Source organism: Pan troglodytes, chromosome X, assembly GCF_028858775.2.
Source record: "Pan troglodytes isolate AG18354 chromosome X, NHGRI_mPanTro3-v2.0_pri, whole genome shotgun sequence".
NCBI classification, from domain to species: Eukaryota; Metazoa; Chordata; class Mammalia; order Primates; family Hominidae; genus Pan; species Pan troglodytes.
In genome coordinates, this window is record NC_072421.2 from 41,783,664 (window position 1) to 41,805,802 (window position 22,139).

The window sequence follows — 22,139 nt, forward strand, 5'->3', positions numbered from 1 at the left end:
GTAGAGACGGGGTTTCTCCATGTTGGTCAGGCTGGTCTCGAACTCCTGACCTCAGGTGATCCGCCTGCCTTGGCCTCCCAAAGTGCTGGGATTACAGGTGTGAGCCATCGCACCCGGCCAAGTATGTTAATTTTTAAATGTATGGGATGCAGTATTAAAGTTACTGCCCATTAGTTTTGTGGTGGTGTTAACATTGTCTAAATGTTAAGGCTGAGAAGTGATGTATTTCAGACATCTAACTTTTACAAAAAGCTTGTTCATTGTAATTTTAATGTTGAAAAATCAGTAACATCTTGGTTGAGACTTACAACAATGATCAGCTCGTGGGACAGTCAACTAGGATGGGCTTAATTTGACTGTGTAATCTTGAATGACTTATGTAGTGGCAAGAATCCTGTGCTGTGTCTGTAAAATTATGCAGTGTGAGGCACCATCTTAATGAATATATAATTGTAATAACCTATACAGTTGTAATTGTAATTATACTAACAGCCATACTAAAACCATCTTGATTTCTCCTCAAATTCTAAACTCAGGCTTGTTTTTTTTCATGACATGACAGATACTTGGTGTTAGATGAAGCTGATCGGATGTTGGATATGGGGTTTGAGCCTCAGATTCGTAGAATAGTCGAACAAGATACTATGCCTCCAAAGGGTGTCCGCCACACTATGATGTTTAGTGCTACTTTTCCTAAGGAAATACAGGTACTGTTTGATGTTGCAAATTTTATTTATTTAGAAATTTGTTTATCTCAGGTAATAATAAAAATTTTTTTTCTTTCAGATGCTGGCTCGTGATTTCTTAGATGAATATATCTTCTTGGCTGTAGGAAGAGTTGGCTCTACCTCTGAAAACATCACACAGAAAGTAGTTTGGGTGGAAGAATCAGACAAACGGTCATTTCTGCTTGACCTCCTAAATGCAACAGGTAACATTATGAATTTTTTATTTTATTAGACATGGGGGTTTCTCTTTGTTGCCCAGGCTGGAGTGCAGGGGTTATTCACAGGTGTGATCCCATTACTGATCAGCATGGGAGTATTTGACCTGCTCTGTTTCTGACCTGGGCCTGTTCACCCCTCCTTAGGCAACCTGGTGCTCCCTTGCTTCTGGGAGGTTACCATGTTGATGCCAAACTTAGTGTGGACACCTGATAGGCATAGTACACTACAGCCCAGAACTCCTAGACTTAGACAATCCTCCTGCCTCAGCCTCCAGAGTAGCTGGGACTACAGGCACGCACCACTGCACCCAGCTAAAATTATGAATAATTTAATTGGTAATAACCCATTTGGGCTGGGTGCAGTGGTACAGTGCATGTAGTCCCAGCTACTTGGCAGGCTGAGGCTGTAGTATGCCATGATTGCACCTGCGAATGGCCAGTGCACTCTCAACCTGGGCAATTTAGTGAGACCCCCATCTCTTAAATGTATTTGGATTACCTTTATTACTTTTCCTCCTCAATTCAAAACATGCTGTGTTGAAAGCCCGTTTTTAAGAAGATATATATGTATTTTAATTGACACATTAAAATTGTGCATACATAAGTGCAAAGAGAACTAAGCCATGTTAGTGACAAAAACCTATGATTTTTCAACGACAGGCAAGGATTCACTGACCTTAGTGTTTGTGGAGACCAAAAAGGGTGCAGATTCTCTGGAGGATTTCTTATACCATGAAGGATACGCATGTACCAGCATCCATGGAGACCGTTCTCAGAGGGATAGAGAAGAGGCCCTTCACCAGTTCCGCTCAGGAAAAAGCCCAATTCTAGTGGCTACAGCAGTATGTATAAACATCTTTCTTTTATTCAAATTGAGCATGTTCAAGTATTTGTTTTCTTTTAAGTGGGCCATATCTCATAAAAGTTATTTTCCAGGTAGCAGCAAGAGGACTGGACATTTCAAATGTGAAACATGTTATCAATTTTGACTTGCCAAGTGATATTGAAGAATATGTACATCGTATTGGTCGTACAGGACGTGTAGGAAACCTTGGTAAGTATTTGATTACTTGATGGTTTCATTGTTTTTTGCTGTGATGTGTGCAGGAAAGAACTTGCTAGGATCTAAAATACATTTTTAACTATGAAAGTGACAAAGATTTTGCTCAAAGCACTTGTTTAAATATTACGTGGTAATATTTTAAATATTTCTACGTAGGAAAGTAAGAATAGTAGCAAGTTACTTTATGGAAGACCTTTGTTTATATACTTTTTTGGGAACTCTTTTAGGCCTGGCAACCTCATTCTTTAACGAGAGGAACATAAATATTACTAAGGATTTGTTGGATCTTCTTGTTGAAGCTAAACAAGAAGTGCCGTCTTGGTTAGAAAACATGGCTTATGAACACCATTACAAGGGTAGCAGTCGTGGACGTTCTAAGAGGTGAGGTATAAATGGTATATAATGAGGGGAATGGGTGTTCACTTACAGTTCGTAGTGTTTCCTCTGCATGCATAACGTCCAAGGTTAACTGTACAGTATTTAAAAAGCTTAATCATCTTAGGCTTCCTAGATTCTTTGGTAAGGGGTTGTATTAGAATGGGTGACACTCTATTGGGGAAAATATGGCTGGATGGGGAATTGTTTGAATGGAAAAATTAGAAATTGGTCATTAGGAAAGAGTTAGGTTACTTTAGTGGAATTTCATCTTCATGTGAACCAACATAATTTTTTTCTTATAGTAGCAGATTTAGTGGAGGGTTTGGTGCCAGAGACTACCGACAAAGTAGCGGTGCCAGCAGTTCCAGCTTCAGCAGCAGCCGCGCAAGCAGCAGCCGCAGTGGCGGAGGTGGCCACGGTAGCAGCAGAGGATTCGGTGGAGGTAGTGTTAATCTGTAACTTCATAGCTTTGGGAAGGGTTTTTTTCCTTTTAGTCATCTTTTTCAAAGCCTAATTAAACAATTTAAGTTCAGCACTATAGAAACTTGATGGCAAATTACTTAAGGGAAGGATTGTATTTAATGATGGATAACTTCATTAATTTCTCTCTCTTTTTAAATCTCTCATTAGGTGGCTATGGAGGCTTTTACAACAGTGATGGATATGGAGGAAATTATAACTCCCAGGGGGTTGACTGGTGGGGTAACTGAGCCTGCTTTGCAGTAGGTCACCCTGCCAAACAAGCTAATATGGAAACCACATGTAACTTAGCCAGACTATACCTTGTGTAGCTTCAAGAACTCGCAGTACATTACCAGCTGTGATTCTCCACTGAAATTTTTTTTTTAAGGGAGCTCAAGGTCACAAGAAGAAATGAAAGGAACAATCAGCAGCCCTGTTCAGAAGGTGGTTTGAAGACTTCATTGCTGTAGTTTGGATTAACTCCCCTCCCGCCTACCCCCATCCCAAACTGCATTTATAATTTTGTGACTGAGGATCATTTGTTTGTTAATGTACTGTGCCTTTAACTTTAGACAACTTTTTATTTTGATGTCCTGTTGGCTCAGTAATGCTCAAGATATCAATTGTTTTGACAAAATAAATTTACTGAACTTGGGCTAAAATCAAACCTTGGCACACAGGTGTGATACAACTTAACAGGAATCATCGATTCATCCATAAATAATATAAGGAAAAACTTATGCGGTAGCCTGCATTAGGGCTTTTTGATACTTGCAGATTGGGGGAAAACAACAAATGTCTTGAAGCATATTAATGGAATTAGTTTCTAATGTGGCAAACTGTATTAAGTTAAAGTTCTGATTTGCTCACTCTATCCTGGATAGGTATTTAGAACCTGATAGTCTTTAAGCCATTCCAGTCATGATGAGGTGATGTATGAATACATGCATACATTCAAAGCACTGTTTTCAAAGTTAATGCAAGTAAATACAGCAATTCCTCTTTCAACGTTTAGGCAGATCATTATGAGCTAGCCAAATGTGGGCATACTATTACAGGGAAAGTTTAAAGGTCTGATAACTTGAAATAGGTTTTTAGGAGAATTCATCTACTTAGACTTTTTAAATGCCTGCCATAAATGAAATTGAAATGGTAGAATGGCTGACCACAGCAATGACCAGCCCTCATTGGGGCCCTGGATGATTTTTGGTCTAATAACGCATGCTAGTGTTGATGTTTTTTGGTCAAGAGGGTATGAACAGGAAGAATTAAATGCAGCAGGCTTTATTTTAAATGCCGATTCACATTACTCTGTTCAAGCTGCGTTGAGATGTTAAACTGGCTTACTATAGACTTCGTAAAAATGGCTCCAGAAGAGTAACAAACTGAAATCTTTGAGATCACACAGGTTGGAAATATGTACATAACTGCACAAGGTGTCAATTCTGCTCTACAGTGCAGTTTTAGTCAGTTTTAGTTGCATAGGTTTCCATTGTATTTATAGTCTGTTTATGCTAAATCTGGCCAAAGATGAGCATTGTCCACCACTAAAATGCCTCTGCCACTTTGAATTCTGTGCTAATTTTGTGGCCAGAATGCGGTGATCAAAACGCTCCATCTTTTTACAGTGGCATAGGAAGACAGCAAAAATTTCCTAAAGTGCAATAGATTTTCAAGTGTATTGTGCCTTGTTCTAAAACTTTTATTAAGTAGGTGCACTTGACAGTATTGAGGTCATTTGTTATGGTGCTATTTCAATTAGTCTAGGTTTAGGCCCTTGTACATTTTGCCCATAACTTTTTACAAAGTACTTCTTTTATTGCACATTCAGAGAATTTTATATATATGTCTTGTGTGCGTGTCCTTAAACTTCCAATCTTACTTTGTCTCTTGGAGATTGTTGAACGCAGCTTGTCTAGGAAGGGGATGGGACTAGATTCTAAAATTTATTTGGGACCATGGGAATGATAGTTGGGAAGAAAACTATTTGCACACGACAGATTTCTAGATACTTTTTGCTGCTAGTTTTATGTAATATTTATTGAACATTTTGACAAATATTTATTTTTGTAAGCCTAAAAGTGATTCTTTGAAAGTTTAAAGAAACTTGACCAAAAGACAGTACAAAAACACTGGCACTTGAATGTTGAATGTCACCGTATGCGTGAAATTATATATTTCGGGGTAGTGTGAGCTTTTAATGTTTAAGTCATATTAAAATCTTAAGTCAAATTAAGCAGACCCGGCGTTGGCAGTGTAGCCATAACTTTCTGATGTTAGTAAAAACAAAATTGGCGACTTGAAATTAAATCATGCCAAGGTTTTGATACACTTGTCTTAAGATACTAATGAAACACTTCAAAACACTGATGTGAAGTGTCCAGATTCTCAGATGTTTGTTGTGTGAATTTTGTTTAGTTGTGTGTTTTTTTGTTTTTTTTTTCAGTGAATGTCTGGCACATTGCAATCCTCAAACATGTGGTTATCTTTGTTGTATTGGCATAATCAGTGACTTGTACATTCAGCAATAGCATTTGAGCAAGTTTTATCAGCAAGCAATATTTTCAGTTAAGGTTTCAAAACTCATGTAAGGATTTAAACTTGCTGAATGTAAAGATTGAACCTCAAGTCACTGTAGCTTTAGTAATTGCTTATTGTATTAGTTTAGATGCTAGCACTGCATGTGCTGTGCATATTCTGATTTTATTAAAATAAAAAGTTGAACTGCACAGTCTCCTTTGTTGTTGTCAATTGTGGTTTATTTTCAGAGGTGAAAATAAAGTGCTCTTGCCTGAAAAATTGTAAAATGTTATTTTTTGCTTGTCATCCAGTGCTATTTTTTGAGATGCCTCTTGGATACAGAATGACTCATACCATAAGTATTTGCAATGAAAGATGAAGATAGTATTAGTTTGAAATACAGTGAAACAGGATTTTTGTAATAGATGGAAATCTAAAAGGCCCTTACTGATAATACAGCATGTATTAGAAATTGGCTTATACTTTGAACAATTTGACATAGGTGGGAGTCTCTTTGTTCTTTGAAGTATCTATTATGAAGGATGGTTGAACAGTGGAAGAATGAGCAGGATAAAAGTCAAGTGTGTCAGTAGTCCAACAAGTGATGGTAAGTATATACTTAGGGAAGGAATCAAGAATGTATTTGGGCCAGGTGTGATGATTACATAGTCCTATAGTGCTAGTTTACTTGGAAGCTGAGGGGCAGGAAGATTGCTTGAGCCCACGAGTTCAAGTCCAGCCTGGGCAACGTATAGCAAGACCTTATCTCTGAAAACAGGTAGTAAGACATTTATGCTTACCGTACACACTGCTGCAATACGCTGCTACCACAAGTGTATAGGTGTTTGGTTAGATTGAGCCATACTAGCAGTTTGATATGTTTCAATCTAACAAATACGTATTCAGCTTTTGTTTCAGTAAGTTGAAGGTTTGCAGTATGATTAAGAATTTTTTGCATTGTAAGGAAGTATGGTTCTGGATAATCTTTCCAGTCATGAACTCAAAATAAGCCTAAGTTTTTAGGGCAGAATTTTGACACATGGCCATATGTATTTTGAAGATAGAAAAGATGATGGTACTTGAGTCTCGATTTAGTCAAAATAAGTATGGGAAGGTTTGGGATTGCTAGATTGGATAGTCAATGGCTGAAAGTGACTCATGGAGTGAAACGATGCTAAGGAGAGTTCAGTTTCCACTTTATGTGAATGATGAGTGAACATGACAATCTGCTGTGGGGGAACTGCCAAAATTTGAGGTTATTTCTAGTCTAGCATGGTTAGGATTATGGTGACATAAATTTAGTATGTTTACATACTACATTAATGTGGTTTAATTTTAATTACACTTAAATGCAGTTGTCACTCTTGGGCACTGTTGATGTGTTTCCTGGATTCTTGGCTGAATTTCAAGATTTTTAAAATGGCTTTATAGGAGCTGTGTCTAACCTTCATGCTTAAAATGTTTCCTTTGCTCCTATGCTCTACGTGACCTGCTTGAGTGGCCACAGGCTTGCTCTTTAGAGCACAGTGACTTTGTTGATAGGGCCTCACTACTCCCACAATGCAGAGATACCTACTTATTGTAGGTACAGGGCATTGAAAGTTGTAAGACTATCTTTGGGTTTTGCTTTCTTCTGTTCCATTCTATTTTTAATACAATTCTGAGTATATTTAAACCTGCTTTGCTTCATGTCCTCATTTCAGTTTATGATCTATTTTTCAGCATGTTTAGTGTCATTGTTTCTAATGTGGCTGTCCTCTATAATGACTACTCTTCAATTTCTTCATTTTTTTTTTCCTCTTAGTTTTCTCTACATACACTTGACTGGGTTTTTAGGATAATTCTGAGAAAGGACTTTTTTTTGACAAAGCACTTTAATTATATTATGAAAGGATATTTTGTGACTTGGAAAGATGTTTATTATGGGAGAAAACAAAACGGACCAATACGATTTAAGAGCAGGAAATAGGTGTCTCAAAACAAGATAAAGTCAGCAATTCCACTCCCAGGAGGATTCTACCCAGGAGAAATGAAAATGCTAAGTATGTGAATGTTTTGTAGCGTTATTCATCGTAACCAAAAAGTGGAAACAAAAATGTCCCTCAACTGGCAAATGGATAAACTAAATATATACATAAAATGAGATACTATCTCCTCTAGGTGAACAGCCACATCCCCAATTTCCTCCCCCCTCTTCAAAGGGTCATTAGGTAGGCCTATCAGTACTGTGACATATCTATATTCTAAGGCTTTCTGTAGATGTATATCCAGTTTTAGTCCTTATTTTACTGTGTGAAACAGATACAATCATGGTTTATTGGATATTTACTGTCTTCCTTGTTACATTGAAGATGTTTCATTTTTCGAGAGAAGTACCTCCTATCTTTCGCTGGAGAGCCTCCATTCACTTCCTTTTCCACTCATTCTATTCCCAACAGCCCATCTCATTTACCTAACAGTCAACATTAGTGGTATGCAGAATGGTCCCTGAACCTCTCCTCCAGACCTCAATCACCTGATGGGATCTTTCAGTGCAAGGCGAGGGTTGACTTAGGGTGCAATCAAAACCTGATTTGGTGTCTGCTTGAGTATTGGCACTGGGAGATGTAGTGATTAATTTAGATTAGTCTTTCCTCTCTTGGAACCTAGCCATTTTCCTTTTGTGTTTCTCCAACTTGGTGTTGCAACAGAAAGTACCTGGGAAATGATTCTAGGGCAACTCTCCTAACAGGATCCTCCACCTCTGAGGTTCTCTCAGAAATCTGTGGTTTTGGTTTTGGTTTTTGCCTGTTTTTATTCCTAAAGCTCCCCAGGCAATTCTGATACAGCAGGCTTAGGTGTGGAGTCCACTGTTCACTCCCCTTCTTTTTGTCATTTGTTTCAGACTTAGCATTGCCATGATCATGCTTCTGGTTCTTCATTGTGGAAGCATCTCTGTATTCCAAATTAAAACAGATATTGCAAACAAAGTAATGGCATTCTATTACGTGGCCCCTATGGCGTGGTTCTAATCTACCATTGCAACTTTAACTTGCCTCCCAGACCTTATCCTGTAGCTGAATGTCATGCTACTGTCTATGCAAATCCTGTGCTTTCTTCTGCCTTTGCCTTAGTTTTTGCTCACCATGTTCCTTCTAACTAGAATTGGAGCTAAATTAATGTTTTAAAATATTGGGCTGGGCGCAGTGGCTCACGCCTGTAATCCCAGCACTTTGGGAGGCTGAGGCGGGCAGATCACGAGGTCAGGAGATCGAGACCATCCTGGCTAACACGGTGAAACCCTGTCTCTACTAAAAATACAAAAAAAAAAAAAAAAAAAAAAAAAATTAGCCAGGCATGGTGGCAGGCACCTGTAGTCCCAGCTACTTAGGAGGCTGAGGCAGGAGAATGGTGTCAGCCCAGGAGGCAGAGCTTGCAGTGAGCTGAGATTGTGCCACTGCACTCCAGCTAATATATTGTATTCAGAATATTAAGGTGCTGGCCCGGCACAGTGGCTCACACCTGTGATCCCAGCACTTTGGGAGGTGGGTGGAGTTCAAGACCAGCCTGGCCAACATGGTGAAACTCCGTCTCTACTAAAAAAAAAAAAAAAAATTAGCTGGACGTGGTGGCAAGCACTTAAGTCTCAGCTACTTGGGAGGCTGAGGCAGGAGAATCACTTGAACCTGGGAGGTGGAGGTTGTAGTGAGCCAAGTTTGTGCCACTGTACTCCACTGTGGGCAACAGAGTGAGGTTCCATCTCAAAAAAAAAAAATCTCTCTCTATACACACGCATACACACACACACACACATATAAAGCTGCCATTGACAATTACTAGTGACATAGAGAAAATAACTTGTTCCAGTGGGTAGAGAAAAAAGTAGGTTACATCTCAGTGTGCAGAATGATCTTAAGTATTTTGAAAATACATAGAAGACCAGAAGGAAACCTGCTAAAATATTAATAGTTTTTGCTTCTGGTTGAAATTACAAAGATTTTCTGCTGCTTTATCCTTTCCTGAGCAGATTTTATACAGTTAAAATGTATTTTCTAATAAAACTGTATAGATTCACAGGAAGTTGCAAAAACAAGAGAGGTTCCACTGTACCCTTCACGCAGTTTCCCCCAATGGTAACATCTGGCATACTGCAGTACAAAACCAGGAAATTGCCATTGGTACAATCCACACACCCTGTTCCAATTTCACCAGTTTTACTCATTTGTATGCAGTCGTGTGTGTAGTTCTGTGCAGTTTTATATGTGTAGATTTGTGTTACCCCCTCCACAGAACAGTTCCATCATCACAATGATCTCCCTTGTGCTACCTCTTTTTTTTTTTTTTTTGAGACAGGGTTGCGCAGGCTGGTGTGACCATAGCTCGCAGCAGCCTTGACCTCCCAGGCTCAAGCAATCCTCCCACCTCAGCCTCCTGAGTAGCTGGGACTACAGGCGTGTGCCACCACACCTAGCTAATTTTTAAATTATTTGTAGAGATGGGATCCCACTATGTTGCCCAGGCTGGTCTTGAACTGAACTCCTCAAGTGATCCTCCTGCCTCAGCCTCCCAAAATGCTGGGATTACATGCATGAGCCACAGTGCTCAGCTTGCTACCTCTTTTTAAATCGTATCTGTCCCCTTCCTGCTTCCCTCACCTGTCCCCAACCCCTGACAACTACTTGTCTGTTTAACATCTCTAAAATGTAATTTAAAAATTGTTACATAAATGCAGTATGTGACCTTTTGAGACTAGGTTATTTTGACTCAGTATAATGTCTCTGATCAATCCAAGTTGTTGTAAATAGTTTTTTTTTTTGTTGTTGTTGTTGTTGTTTTTTTGAGATGGAGTCTCACTCTGTTGCCCAGGCTGGAGTGCAGTGGCGCGATCTCGGCTCACTGCAACCTCTACCTCCAGGGTTCAAGCAATTCTCCCCAAGTAGCTGGGATTACAGGTGCACGACACCACACCCAGCTAATTTTTGTATTTTTAGTAGAGGCGGGGTTTCACCATGTTGGCCAGGCTGGTCTCGAAGTCCTGACCTCGGGTGATCCGCCCGCCTCGGCCTCCTAAGGTGCTGGGATTATAGGTGTGAGCCACTGTGCCCGGCCAGTTTGTTCCTTTTTATTGCTGAATAGTATAGATATTCTGTAGTTTATCCGTTCAGCCGTTGAAGGATATTTGTCTTGTTTCTGGTTTGTGACTTACAAATAAAGCTGCTATGAACATTCAGCTACATATGAACCTATATACAGGTTTTCGTGTAGACATAAGTTTTCATTTATGTGGCATAAATGCCCAGGAGTACAATTGCTGGCTCCTGTGTTAAGTATGTGTTAGTTTAAAACACTGCCAAACCATTTATCAGAGCGGCTGTACCATTTTACATTCCTACCAGCAATGCAGGACAGATCCAGTTTCCCTGCATCCTCACCAGCATTTGGTATTGTTATTATTATTACTATTATTATTTTTTGAGACAGGGTCCCACTCTGTCACCCAGGCTGGAGTGCAGTGGCCCTATCATGGCTCACTGCAGCCTTGAGCTCCCAAGCTCAAGCCATCCTCCCACCTCAGCCTCCTGAGTAATTGGGACCACGGGTGTGTACCACCATGCTCGGCTAATTTTCTTTTTCTTGTTTTTTTTTTTTGAGATGTGGTCTCACTATGTTGACCAGGCCAGTCTTGAATTTCTGGGCTCAAGTGATCCTCCCATCTAGCCCAGCACTCTCAAAGTGCTAGGATTACAGGCATGAGCCACCACACCAGGCATGTCATTATTTTTAAATTTTGGCTGCTCTAATTGGTGTAAAGTAGTATCTTATTGTCTTAATTTGCATTTCTCTAATGGCTGGTGATGTTGAACATCTTTTCATGTTCTTATTTGCCATCCCTGTATCCTCTTTGGTAAAATATATCTCTGTGTCTTTTGCTCATTTTTAAATTGATAGTTTTTTACTGTTGAGTTTTGAGAGTTCTTTATTCTAAGTACAAGTCTTTTTGACAGTTTGCAAATATTTTCTCTCAATCTAAGTCGTCTTTTCATCTTAAAAAGGTCTTTTGCAGAGCAAATGCTTTTAATTGTTCTTAAACATTTAAAAGTTTGATGTAGTCCAATTTGTCAGCTTTTTTTTTTTTGAGACAGTGTCTCACTCTGTCGCCCAGGCTGAAGTGCAGTGGTGTGATCTTGGTTCACTGCAACCTCCGCCTCCCAGGTTCAAGCCATTCTCGTGCCTCAGCCTCCCAAGTATCTGGGATTACAGGTGCCCACCAACATGCCCGGCTAATGGCTAATTTTTGTATTTTTAGTAGAGACGGGGTTTCACCATATTGACCAAGTTGGTCTCAAACTCCTGACTTCAGGTGATCCACCTGCCTTGGCCTCCCAAAGTGCTGGGGTTACAGGCATGAGCCACCTCGCCTGGCCAGTATTTCTTTCTTTTTTTTTTTTTTTGAGACGGAGTCTCACTCTGTTGCCAGGCTGGAGTGCAGTGGTACGATCTCGGCTCACTGCAACCTCTGCCTCCTGGGTTGAAGTGATTCCCCTGCCTCAGCCTCCTGAGTAGCTGGGACTACAGGCGCACACCACCACACCTGGCTAATTTTTTTTTATTTTATTTTAATAGAGATGGGGTTTCACCGTGTTGGTCAGGGTGGTCTTGATCTCCCACCTTGTGATCTGCCCGCCTCGGCCTCTCAAAGTGTTGGGATTACGGGCCTGAGCCACCGTGCCCGGCCGGCATCATTCGTCAAAAAGAATGTTCTTTCTCCATTGAATTGCTTTTGTACCTTTGTCAAAAATCAGTTGGCTGTCTTTTTGTGAGTCTATTTCTAGGTTCACAATTCCGTTTCATTAATCTATATGCCTATCCTTCCACCACTCCTGCAGAATATCACACTAATTCTTTTTTTTTTTTTTTTTTTTTTTTTTGAGACGGAGTCTTGCTCTGTCACCCAGGCTGGAGTGTAGTGGCACGATCTCAGCTCACTGCAACCTGTACCTCCTGGGTTCAAGCGATTCTCCTGCCTCAGCCTCCCAAGTAGCTTGGATTACAGGTGTGCGCCACCACGCCCAGATAATTTTTGTATTTTTAGTAGAGACAGGTTTTCACCATGTTGGCCAGGCTGGTCTTGAACCCCTGACCTCAGGTGATCTATCCACCTCGGCTTCCCAAATTGCTGGGATTACAAGCGTGAGCCACTGCGTGTGGCCTCAATTATTTTTATCTATATAATAAGTCTTAAAGTTGGGTAGGAGTGATTCCTCTCACTTTATTATAGTTTTGCAAAAGTAATTTAGCTCTTCTAGTTCCTTTGCCTTTCCACATAAATTTTAGAATAAGCTTTTTTTCTATCTACAAAAGAATCTTGCTGGGATTCTGATGGTAATGCTGCTAAACCTATAGATCAGTTTTGAGGAGAATCGACATCTTTACTATGTTGGGTCCAAAACTTTTTTATTTTTATTTTTTGAGACAGGGTCCAGTCTTGCTCTGTCACTGGGCTCAAGCAATCCTCCTGCATTAGCCTCCTGAATAGCTGGGACTACAGGCACACACCACCACACCTGGCTAATTTTTGTATTTTTATTTTTAGTAGAGACGAGGTCTTGCTATGTTGCCCAGGCTAGTCTCCAATGCCTGAGCTCAGGCGATCCTACCACCTCAGCCTCCCAAAGTGCTGGGATTACAGGCGTGAGCCACTGCGTGCAGCCTAAATTTATTTTTATGTTGTGAACTTGGAATATCCAACCAACAGTAAAGATTACCTAGTACTTCCTAACATGGGATTCTCCTATTTGTTCATCCTAGGATCGTGCTCCTCTGTGGAGCAAGCGCCTCCATGAAATGCCGTATTTTGTGAAGAAAGTGCATGCAGGAATATTCAGGAGTCCAGCATGTAGTCATGGCAGCCTTAGATATTTGAGACCGACCAACCCTCCTGATGAAGACAACCATAACTCATGCAGGCATGAGTCTGTAAGCATTCTTAGTCTGTAAGCACCTTTTGGAAGGTTTCCTATCTGGGACAGAGATAGACACTCTTTTTTTTTTTTTTTTTTTGAGATGGAGTTTCGCTATTGTTGCCCAGGCTGGAGTGCAATGGTGTGACCTCTGCTCACCGCAACCTCCACCTCCTGGGTTCAAGCAATTCTCCTGCCTCAGCCTCCTGAGTAGCTGGGATTACAGGCATGCGCCACTATGCCCTGCTAATTTTGTATTTTTTAGTAGAGACAGGGTTTCTCCATGTTGGTCAGGCTGGTCTCGAACCCCCGACCTCGTGGTCTGCCCGCCTCAGCCTCCCAAAGTGCTGGGATTACAGGCGTGAGCCACCGTGCCTGGTTGACGCTTTCTAATAGTCAATTAAGTAAGTTAATAACTGCCTGGGCAGAAAATGCAGTATTCAGCTAATCCCAAACTTGGAATTTTCTACCTTTTCAGTTTCATCTTCTTAAAACTCATCATTTCGAGAGTACTTTGGAGTTACTTGAATATTAATTCTCAGCGTGCATTCAACTTAATTACCTTAATGTCCCAGGATTTTAATAACCCTTAAAATTTCCATGTCAATTTTCATCAGGGAACCTTGTCCTTGAATGCTGCTGCTGTGACTTCCTGTAGAAGTTCTTTAATTGGAACACTCTTGGGCAGAGCCTTCCCTTTCATATGGAGCACAAAAGCAGCTGCCATGCTCAATTTGCAGTCCTCTTTATTGTGCGGGGATTTTTTTTATTTTTTATTTTTTGAGATGGAGTTTCACTCTTGTCCCCTAGGCTGGAGTACAATGGCGCCATCTTGGCTCACTGCAACCTCCGCCTCCTGGGTTCAGGCAATTCTCCTGCCTCAGCCTCCCGAGTAGCTGGGATTACAGGCGCCCACCACCACTCCTGGCTAATTTTTGTATTTTTAGTAGAGACAGGGTTTCACCATGTTGGCCAGGATGGTCTCGAACTGACCTCAAGTAAGACACCCACCTTGGCCTTCCAAAGTGCTAGGATCACAGGCGTGAGCCACTGTGCCTGGCCTGTACAGGAATTTTGAAGAAATCTACAGTGTTAACAGAACCTGTGGTATAAATTTATCCCAAGTATCAGTGTCACAAATACTCTTTGCGTCTAAGAAACATGCTTTCTTGGAAGCAACACTGGGAAAACTAAGTGATTTCACTTTTGCCCACCACAGGAATGAAGTCTTACTGCATTTATTAGCAATACCCATGGTTGAATCTCTTTTACTTATTTTCTTTTTTCCAACCTTTTCATTTTCTTGCATGGACATCTGAAAGTTGCCTCCAGGCCGGGCATCGTGGCTCATGCCTGTAATCCCAGCACTTTGGGAGGTGGGCATATCACCTGAGGTCAGGAGCTTGAGACCAGCCTGGCCAACATGGTAGAAGCCTCTACTAAAAATACAAAAATTAGCCAGGCCTGGTGGTGTGCACCTGTAATTCCAGCTACTTGGGAGGCTGAGGCAGGAGAATTGCTTGAACCCAGGAGGCAGAGGTTGCAGTGAGCCAAGATGGTGCCACTGCACTTCAGCCTGGGCAACAGAGTAAGATTCCATCTCAAAAAAAAAAAAAAAAAAAAAAAGTTGCCTCCAAATTTTGGAGTGAGATAAGGTATAAGTACATCAAATGAAAAGTTAAAGCTATTTTTTAAAAAGTGGGCCAGGTGTGGTGGCTCATGCCTGTAATCCCAGCACTTTGGGAGGCCGAGGCAGGTGGATCATTTGAGGTCAGGAGTTCGAGACCAGCATGGGCAACATGGCGAAACCCAATCTCTGCTAAAAATATAAAAATTAGCTGGGTGTTGTGGTGCACACCTGTAATCCCAGCTACTTGGGAGGCTGAGGCAGGAGAACCACCTGAACCTGGGAGACAGAGGTTGCAGTGAGCCAAGATCGTGCCATCGAGACAGAGCACCTGGGCGACAGAGTGAGTCTCCATCTCTTTTTTTGCAGAGTCTTACTCTGTTGCCCAGGCTGGAGTGCAGTGGTGCAATTTGGGCTCACTGCAACCTCCGCCTCCTGGGTTCAAGTGATTCTCCCGCCTCAGCCTTCTGAGTAGCTGGGATTACAGATGTGCGCCACCATGCCCGGCTAATTGAGACTCCATCTCAGAAAAAAAAAGATCGGGTGCGGTGGCTCACACCTGTAATCCCAGCACTTTGGGAGGCCGAGGCGGGTGGATCACGAGGTCAGGAGATCGAGACCGTCCTGGCTAACACGGTGAAACCCTGACTCTACTAAAAATACAAAAAAATTAGCCGGGCGTGGTGGCGGGCGCCTGTGGTCCCAGCTACTCCGGAGGCTGAGGCAGGAGAATGGCATGAACCTGGGAGGCGGAGCTTGCAGTGAGCCAAGATCGCGCCACTGCACTCCAGCCTGGGCGACAGAGCGAGACTCCGCCTCAAAAAAAAAAAAAAAAAAAAAAAAAAAGAAAAGAAAAAGAAAAAGTGTACTGTTTTGGTTTTTTACCAAACAAGAAGGAATATTTTGAGACAGGAAAATTTGGATTTAACGGTGATAATAAAAAGAAGAATGGGAGGAGGGTGAGTCTTACCTAAAGTTTGGCAGCGGAGCAACCCAGGTCATCCTATTCATTTCCTGCTTCGCAGGAGCTGGGATACAACTCTTAGGTTTTATCTAATTCTACAGGGAGGTAGGGTTTTATCTTCCTGAATTGTTTTAGAAACAATTGTTTTATCTTCCTTACAGAAGCGCATCAAGACTGGATGGTTCCTATGACTGTATTTTCTACTAAGGTAGATAAAATAACTAATGAATAGTAGTGTCAATAGAGTGGACACAGCTATAGACTTACTATGTTTTAATGATTAAGCAGTCAAAATAAAGGTGTAGCAAGATGTGTTAAGTACGGGAAGACAAGTATGTATTTTGGAAATAGCTCTGTTTAAAACCCCAAGATGGCCGGGCGCGGTGGCTCTCGCTTGTAATCCCAGCACATTGGGAGGCCGAGGCGGGCGGATCACGAGGTCAGGAGATAGAGACCATGGTGAAACCCTGTCTCTACTAAAAATACAAAAAAAAATAAAAAATAAAAATAAAAATTAGCTGGGCGCGGTGGCGGGGGCCTGTAGTCCCAGCTTCTCGGGAGGCTGAGGCAGGAGAATGGCGTGAACCCGGGAGGTGGAGCTTGCAGTGAGCCGAGATCGCGCCACTGCACTCCAGCCTGGGCGACAGAGCAAGACTCCGTCTCAAAAAAAAAAAAAATAAAATAAATAAATAAATAAATAAATAAAACCCCAAGAGAGGAAGCAGTGTCACTCCAGCCATATGTGTGCCTTTTCTTCCCTTAGAAGCTTTCAATTTCCGGCTGGGCATGGTGGCTCATGCCTGTAATCCCAACACTTTGGGAAGCGGAGGTGGGCGGATCACCTGAGGTCAGGAGTTCAAGACCAGCCTGGCCAACATGGTGAAACCCCGTCTCTACTGAAAGTACAAAAATTAGCTGGGCGTGGTGGTGCGTGCCTGTAATCCCAGCTACTCGGGAGGCTGAGGCAGGAGAATCGCTTGAACCCGGGAGGCAGAAGTTGCGGTGAGCTGAGACCATGCCATTGTATTCCAGCCTGGGCGGCAGAGTAAAACTCTGTCTCAAAAAAAAAAAAAAAACAGAAGCTTTCTGTTTCCTCCTAGTGGAGGAGGTATGGAGTGCTCTTGTTTGCTTGTTTGTTTGTTTATTTGAGACAGGGTCTTACCCTGTCGCCCAGGCTGGAGTGCAGTGGCGTAATCTCGGCTCACCGCAACCTTTGTCTCCCAGGTTCAAGTGATTCTCCTGCTGCAGCCTCCCAAGTAGCTGGGATTACAGGCATGCACCACCACACTTAGCTAATTTTTGTGTTTTTAATAGAGACGGGGTTTTACCATGTTGGCCAGGCTGGTCTTGCACTCCTGGCCTCAAGCGATCCACCCGCCTTGGCCTCCCAAAGTGCTAGGATTACAGGCATGAGCAACCACACCCAGCCTAGTGCCTCTGTTTAAGGCCAAATCTTCTATTTGTTTCTCAGGAACCTAGCGCTTGTGGTTGTCTCTCATCTATTCATGCATCATCTATATTTCCCACTCTCCTGGCTCACTCCCTTAATATCACCCATCTTTTTTTGGGGGGGGCACAGTTGGGGTATAGGGTCTCACTCTGTCACCCAGGCTGGAGTGCAGTAACACCATCACGGCTCACTGTAGCCTTGACCTCCTGGGCTCAAGCAATCCTCCCACCTCAGCCTCCCAAACTGTTGGAATTACAGGCATGAGCCACGGTGCTTGGCCCAATATCACCCATCAAGCCCTCTTGATCTTATGTCCCTCCGCAGCTTGCCGCTCTGTTTTTTTTTTTTTGTACTGCCCCCTGCTTCCTGCAAGACCTCAAACTCACTGTGTCTACTTCCTTGCCTTATTTTTATTCTACTCTAATCAGCTTTTGTCATCCCAACGAAGTGGCTCCTATAAGTCACAGTCGGCCGGGCATGGTGGCTCATGCTTGTAATCCCAGCACTTTGAGAGGCCAAGGCGGGTGGGTCATGAGGTCAGGAGATCAAGAACATCCTGGCCAACATGGTGAAACCCTGTCTGTACTGAAAATACAAAAAATTAGCCGGGCGTGGTGGCTGGCACCTGTAATCCCAGCTACTCGGGAGGCTGAGGCAGGAGAATCACTTGAACCCGGGAGGCGGAGGTTGCGGTGAGTTGAGATCATGCCACTGCACTCCAGCCTGGCAACAGAGTGAGATTCTGTCTCAAAAAAATTAAAAAAAAAAGTCACAGTCACCTATTCTTTGTCGTTTTACTAGGCCCTTCAGCAGTACTGTACACTGAGTACATCCTCATGGACATGCTTTAGTCCCTAGGTTTCCATGTGCGCACACTTCTTGGTTCTCCTCCACTTTGGCCTCTCATGCCTGGCCCTCTTTCTCCTCACAACCCAAATATTAGACAATATATCACAAACAAATCCCAAAGTGCTGGGATTACAGGCATGAGCCACTGTGCCCGGCCTACTTATTTTCATAGATTATCTAATGTTCAAATAATGCAATATTCCTCAGCATCTGAACAAATGCATGGAATGGATGGTGGATAGCAAGAGATACTTGTACTTTCTCCCTGCCTTTCCCTGCCTTCTCCAGGGTCCCCCCACATCTCATTAAGTGGCATCTTCTTTCACCTAGTCACTCAGGTCAAAGCTGGGAAGTCATTCCTTTTTTCTTTCTCTCATACCACTTGTCATTGAATTTCCTAAGTTCTATCTCCACACCGGCCCACTGCATCATCACCACTGCTAAAATCCTGAGCCAAATTAACTTTTTTTTTTTTTTTTTTTGAGACAGAGTTTTTCTCTTGTTGCCCAGACTGGAGTGCAATGGCGCGATCTTGGCTCACTGCAACCTCCGCCTCCTGGGTTCAAGCAATTCTCCTGCCTCAGCCTCCTGAGTAGCTGGGATTACAGGCGTGTGCCACCACGCCTGGCTAATTTTTGCATTGTTAGTAGAGACGGGGTTTTGCCATGTTGGCCAGGCTGGTCTCGAACTCCTGACCTCAGGTAATCTGCCCGCCTTGGCCCCTCAAAGTGCTGGGATTACAGATGTGAGCCACAATGCCCAGCTGAGCCAAGTTAACTTCTTTCCTCATCTGAACTACTGGAACAGCCTCCTTACCTGGTCTCCCTGTCTCCATCATGACTTACTATACAAGACTCCTGCCAACCTTCCCTCATCCACTGTGCTCCTATCATACCAGCCACCTTTCAATCCTTAACTGCACCAAGTTCATCCTTTCTGCTGGAACCTCCTTTCTTCACATGGCTGTCTCCGCCTCATTCAGGACTCAACTCAAGTGTCACTTCTCCTGAGAGGCTCTCCCTGACATCCTTAACTAACTACTCTAATTATAAAGTTCCAAGGAAGCGCTACAGAAAAGACATCCGTCCCCTGACAGGGCTCTGGGCTAGTCTCTTCCCTATGGGAGGTGGGGCATGAGCTGCTGAGGCTCATGATTCTTCTTTGGCCACCTCACTCCCAGCTGATGAGGGACAGGTCAAGGACAGCCTGTGCTTCCACTGGCTCCTGGTCACTACATGTAGCGCACTCCAGGTAGACATGTTCTTCCTGGCTCCCATATTATGAGCTCATCAGACAGCCTCCCCTGCTGTCTTCCTGCCTTGAAAGGATCTAACATGAAAGCACTTTTACTTTCTAAAAGTAAAATGCTCTCTATTCATGGGCAAGAGATTACCACCTCACTGACTGGGACCTTCAGCTAATGCCTTTCTTTCTTTGCTATGAAGTGAGAAGAACCATACTTGCTGTATACAATTAAGAAGTGATCTATTCAAAGAGCCACTTGATGACTGAGTGCAATGGCTCACACCTGTAATCCCAGCACTTTGGGAGGCCGAGGCAGTGGATTACTTGAGGTCATGAGTTCAAGACCAGCCTGGCCAGCATGGTGAAACCTTGTCTTTACTAAAAATACAAAAATTAGCTGGGCATGGTGGCAGGCGCCTGTAGTCCCAGCTACATGGGAGGCCAAGGCAGGAGAATCGCTTGAACCCAGGAGGTGGAGGTTGCAGTGAGCCAAGATTGCACCACTGCACTCCAGTGTGGGCAATAGAGTGAGACTCTGTCTCACAAAAAATAAAAGAGTTGATGATTCCATGGTTCCTATGGACATATAATAGTTGACTGTCACAAAAAATATAACTCTGGCCGGGCGCAGTGGCTCACACCTGTAATCCCAGCACTTTGGGAGGCCAAGGAGGGCAGATCACCTGAGGTCGGGAGTTCAAGACCAGCCTGATCAACATGGAGAAACCCCGTCTCTACTAAAAATACAAAATTAGCCAGGCATGGTGGCGCATGCCTGTAATCCCAGCTACTCGGAAGGCTGAGGCAGGAGAATCACTTGAACCCGGGAGGCAAAGATTGCAGTGAGCCGAGATCGCACCATTGCACTCCAGCCTGGGCAACAAGAGCGAAACTCCGTCTCAAAACAAAAGAAACAAACAAACAAAAAACCAAAACCCTGCCCCAATCCTTCCACTACTCTCCCATGGGAGGAAGCTCAGAGCCACCCTGACCGCTCTTCATTTCACCACCTCTCTCCATTTGTCAGTGACCTGAGGCTGCCTCATTGTTTCTGAGCACTGTTCATATCAGCTGTTCTTCCACGCTTCCTTCAGCCTAGACCCCAGAAACAGCTGCCCCTCTGCCTTCATTCTCTCACCCTTCTGTAACAGATATCCCCTTCCACTCCTTCCTTCCTAACAGAACCCCAATTTGGTTCAGGATGGCAATGTGCCTCTCTAAGAATAGTTGGCTCCTCAGCCTTGTACTCCAGGAGAGACTTGCCTCCCAGTTCCGGTCAATGTAGTAATGGGAGTAGGTGGGAGTATTAGGTGGAAGTCCATGGGGCGGGTGCCCCTTCCCAAGCAAAGCCTCACAAGAGGCTTTTGGCTCTGCTCTTTTTTCTCTCCTAGAACTTGGAGCGTGATGCCCAGAAGTGTGTGAACTGGTCTGTGACCACAAAGATGAGAACCGCATGCTGAGATTGGTGGAATGGAGACTTCAGTGAGCCTACATGCAGATGACATGGTGACACCCGTGCCCAGCCTGAGCTGTTTTCTTCTGGCCCTCTTATTACATGAGAAAAATAAACCCCTATGCACCTTGGCCTCATCCCCTCGGCTGTCTATTCTTGCAACTTTGGGGCAGGTTTAAATTTTTTTCTAAATTAAAAATTGGGGCCAGGTGCAGTGGCTCATGCCTGTAATCCCAGCACTTTGGGAGGCTGAGGCAGGCGGATCGCTTGAGCCCAGGAGTTACCAATGAAATGGAGTGATGTCTGGGATTTGCTTCCAAATAGAGGGGAAGTGGGTCAGGGTATAGATGAAACAGGATTGATCATAGTTGACAGTTGTTGGAGTTGGGTAATTGGTAAGTCTTTAAAAAAATATTCTCTTTAGATAAATTCCCAAGAATGTTGTGCGAACACTTATGAGCTTGACATTGTGTTATGAATTGATTCTTTTTTTTTTTTTTGGAGAGACAGAGTCTTGCTCTGTTGCCCAGGCTGGAGTGCAGTGGCTCAATCTTGGCTCACTACAACCTCCGCCTCTGGGGTTCAAGCGATTCTCCTGCCTCAGCTTCCCAAGTAGCTGTGACTACAGGTGTGTGCCACCATGCCCAGCTAATTTTTGTATTTTTTAGTAGAGATGGGGTTTCACTACATGTTGGTCAGGCTGGTCTTGAACTCCTGACCTCAGGTGATCCACCTGCTTTGGCCTCCCAAAGTGCTGGGATTACAGGTGTAAGCCACCGTGACCGGCCTTTTTTTTTTTTTTTTTGACACAGCGTCTTGCTCTGTCACCCAAGCTGGAGTGCACTGGCATGATCTTGGCTCACTGCAACCTTCACCTCCTGGGTTCAAGCAATCTTTTCCCCTCAGCCTCCCGAGTAGCTGGGACTATAAGCCGCCACCACCATGCCTGGCTAATTTTTGTATTTTTTGTGGAGGCAGGTTCTCACTATGTTGCCCAGGCTGGTCTCAAACTTCTGGGCTCAAGGGATCCTCCCACCTTTGCCTCCCAAAGTGTTGGGATTACAGGCCTGAGCCACCTGGCCTGGCCTGGATCAGTTCTTCTCCACACTGCTAATGGTGCATAATTGCTATCTGCTTAAACCCCATGGTTTGTGGTTCCTGAAACACATTTGTCTTCTCCTAATGTAAATGATTTGAAAAGGAGGTAAAAGGTATTCTGGTTCCAGCCCCCTGCATGGGCTA

The 22,139-nt window shown here is 43.3% G+C and overlaps 1 protein-coding gene across 8 annotated transcripts in view; it reads left to right on the plus strand.

Moving 5' to 3' along the window:
- DDX3X (DEAD-box helicase 3 X-linked) overlaps positions 1-21,034 on the plus strand; it is a 32,405-nt gene extending 11,371 nt beyond the window's left edge. For 2 of the 8 annotated variants that reach the window (XR_008542046.2, XR_010154624.1), the window contains 10 exons: positions 563-707; positions 787-931; positions 1,607-1,788; positions 1,883-2,000; positions 2,237-2,390; positions 2,690-2,829; positions 3,018-3,293; positions 13,158-13,325; positions 16,062-16,108; positions 20,836-21,034. Coding sequence is in view for 4 of the 8 variants with exons in the window: in XM_016943388.3 (XP_016798877.1) it covers positions 563-707; positions 787-931; positions 1,607-1,788; positions 1,883-2,000; positions 2,237-2,390; positions 2,690-2,829; positions 3,018-3,097 (964 nt within the window). In the remaining 4 variants the exon portion in view is untranslated. Of the gene's footprint in view, positions 1-562; positions 708-786; positions 932-1,606; positions 1,789-1,882; positions 2,001-2,236; positions 2,391-2,689; positions 2,830-3,017; positions 5,584-13,157; positions 13,326-16,061; positions 16,109-20,835 lie in introns of those variants that run through there. The other 6 variants (XR_008542047.2, XR_010154625.1, XM_016943388.3 and 3 more) reach the window with 3 other exon arrangements.
- The last annotated feature ends 1,105 nt before the right edge of the window (positions 21,035-22,139 follow it).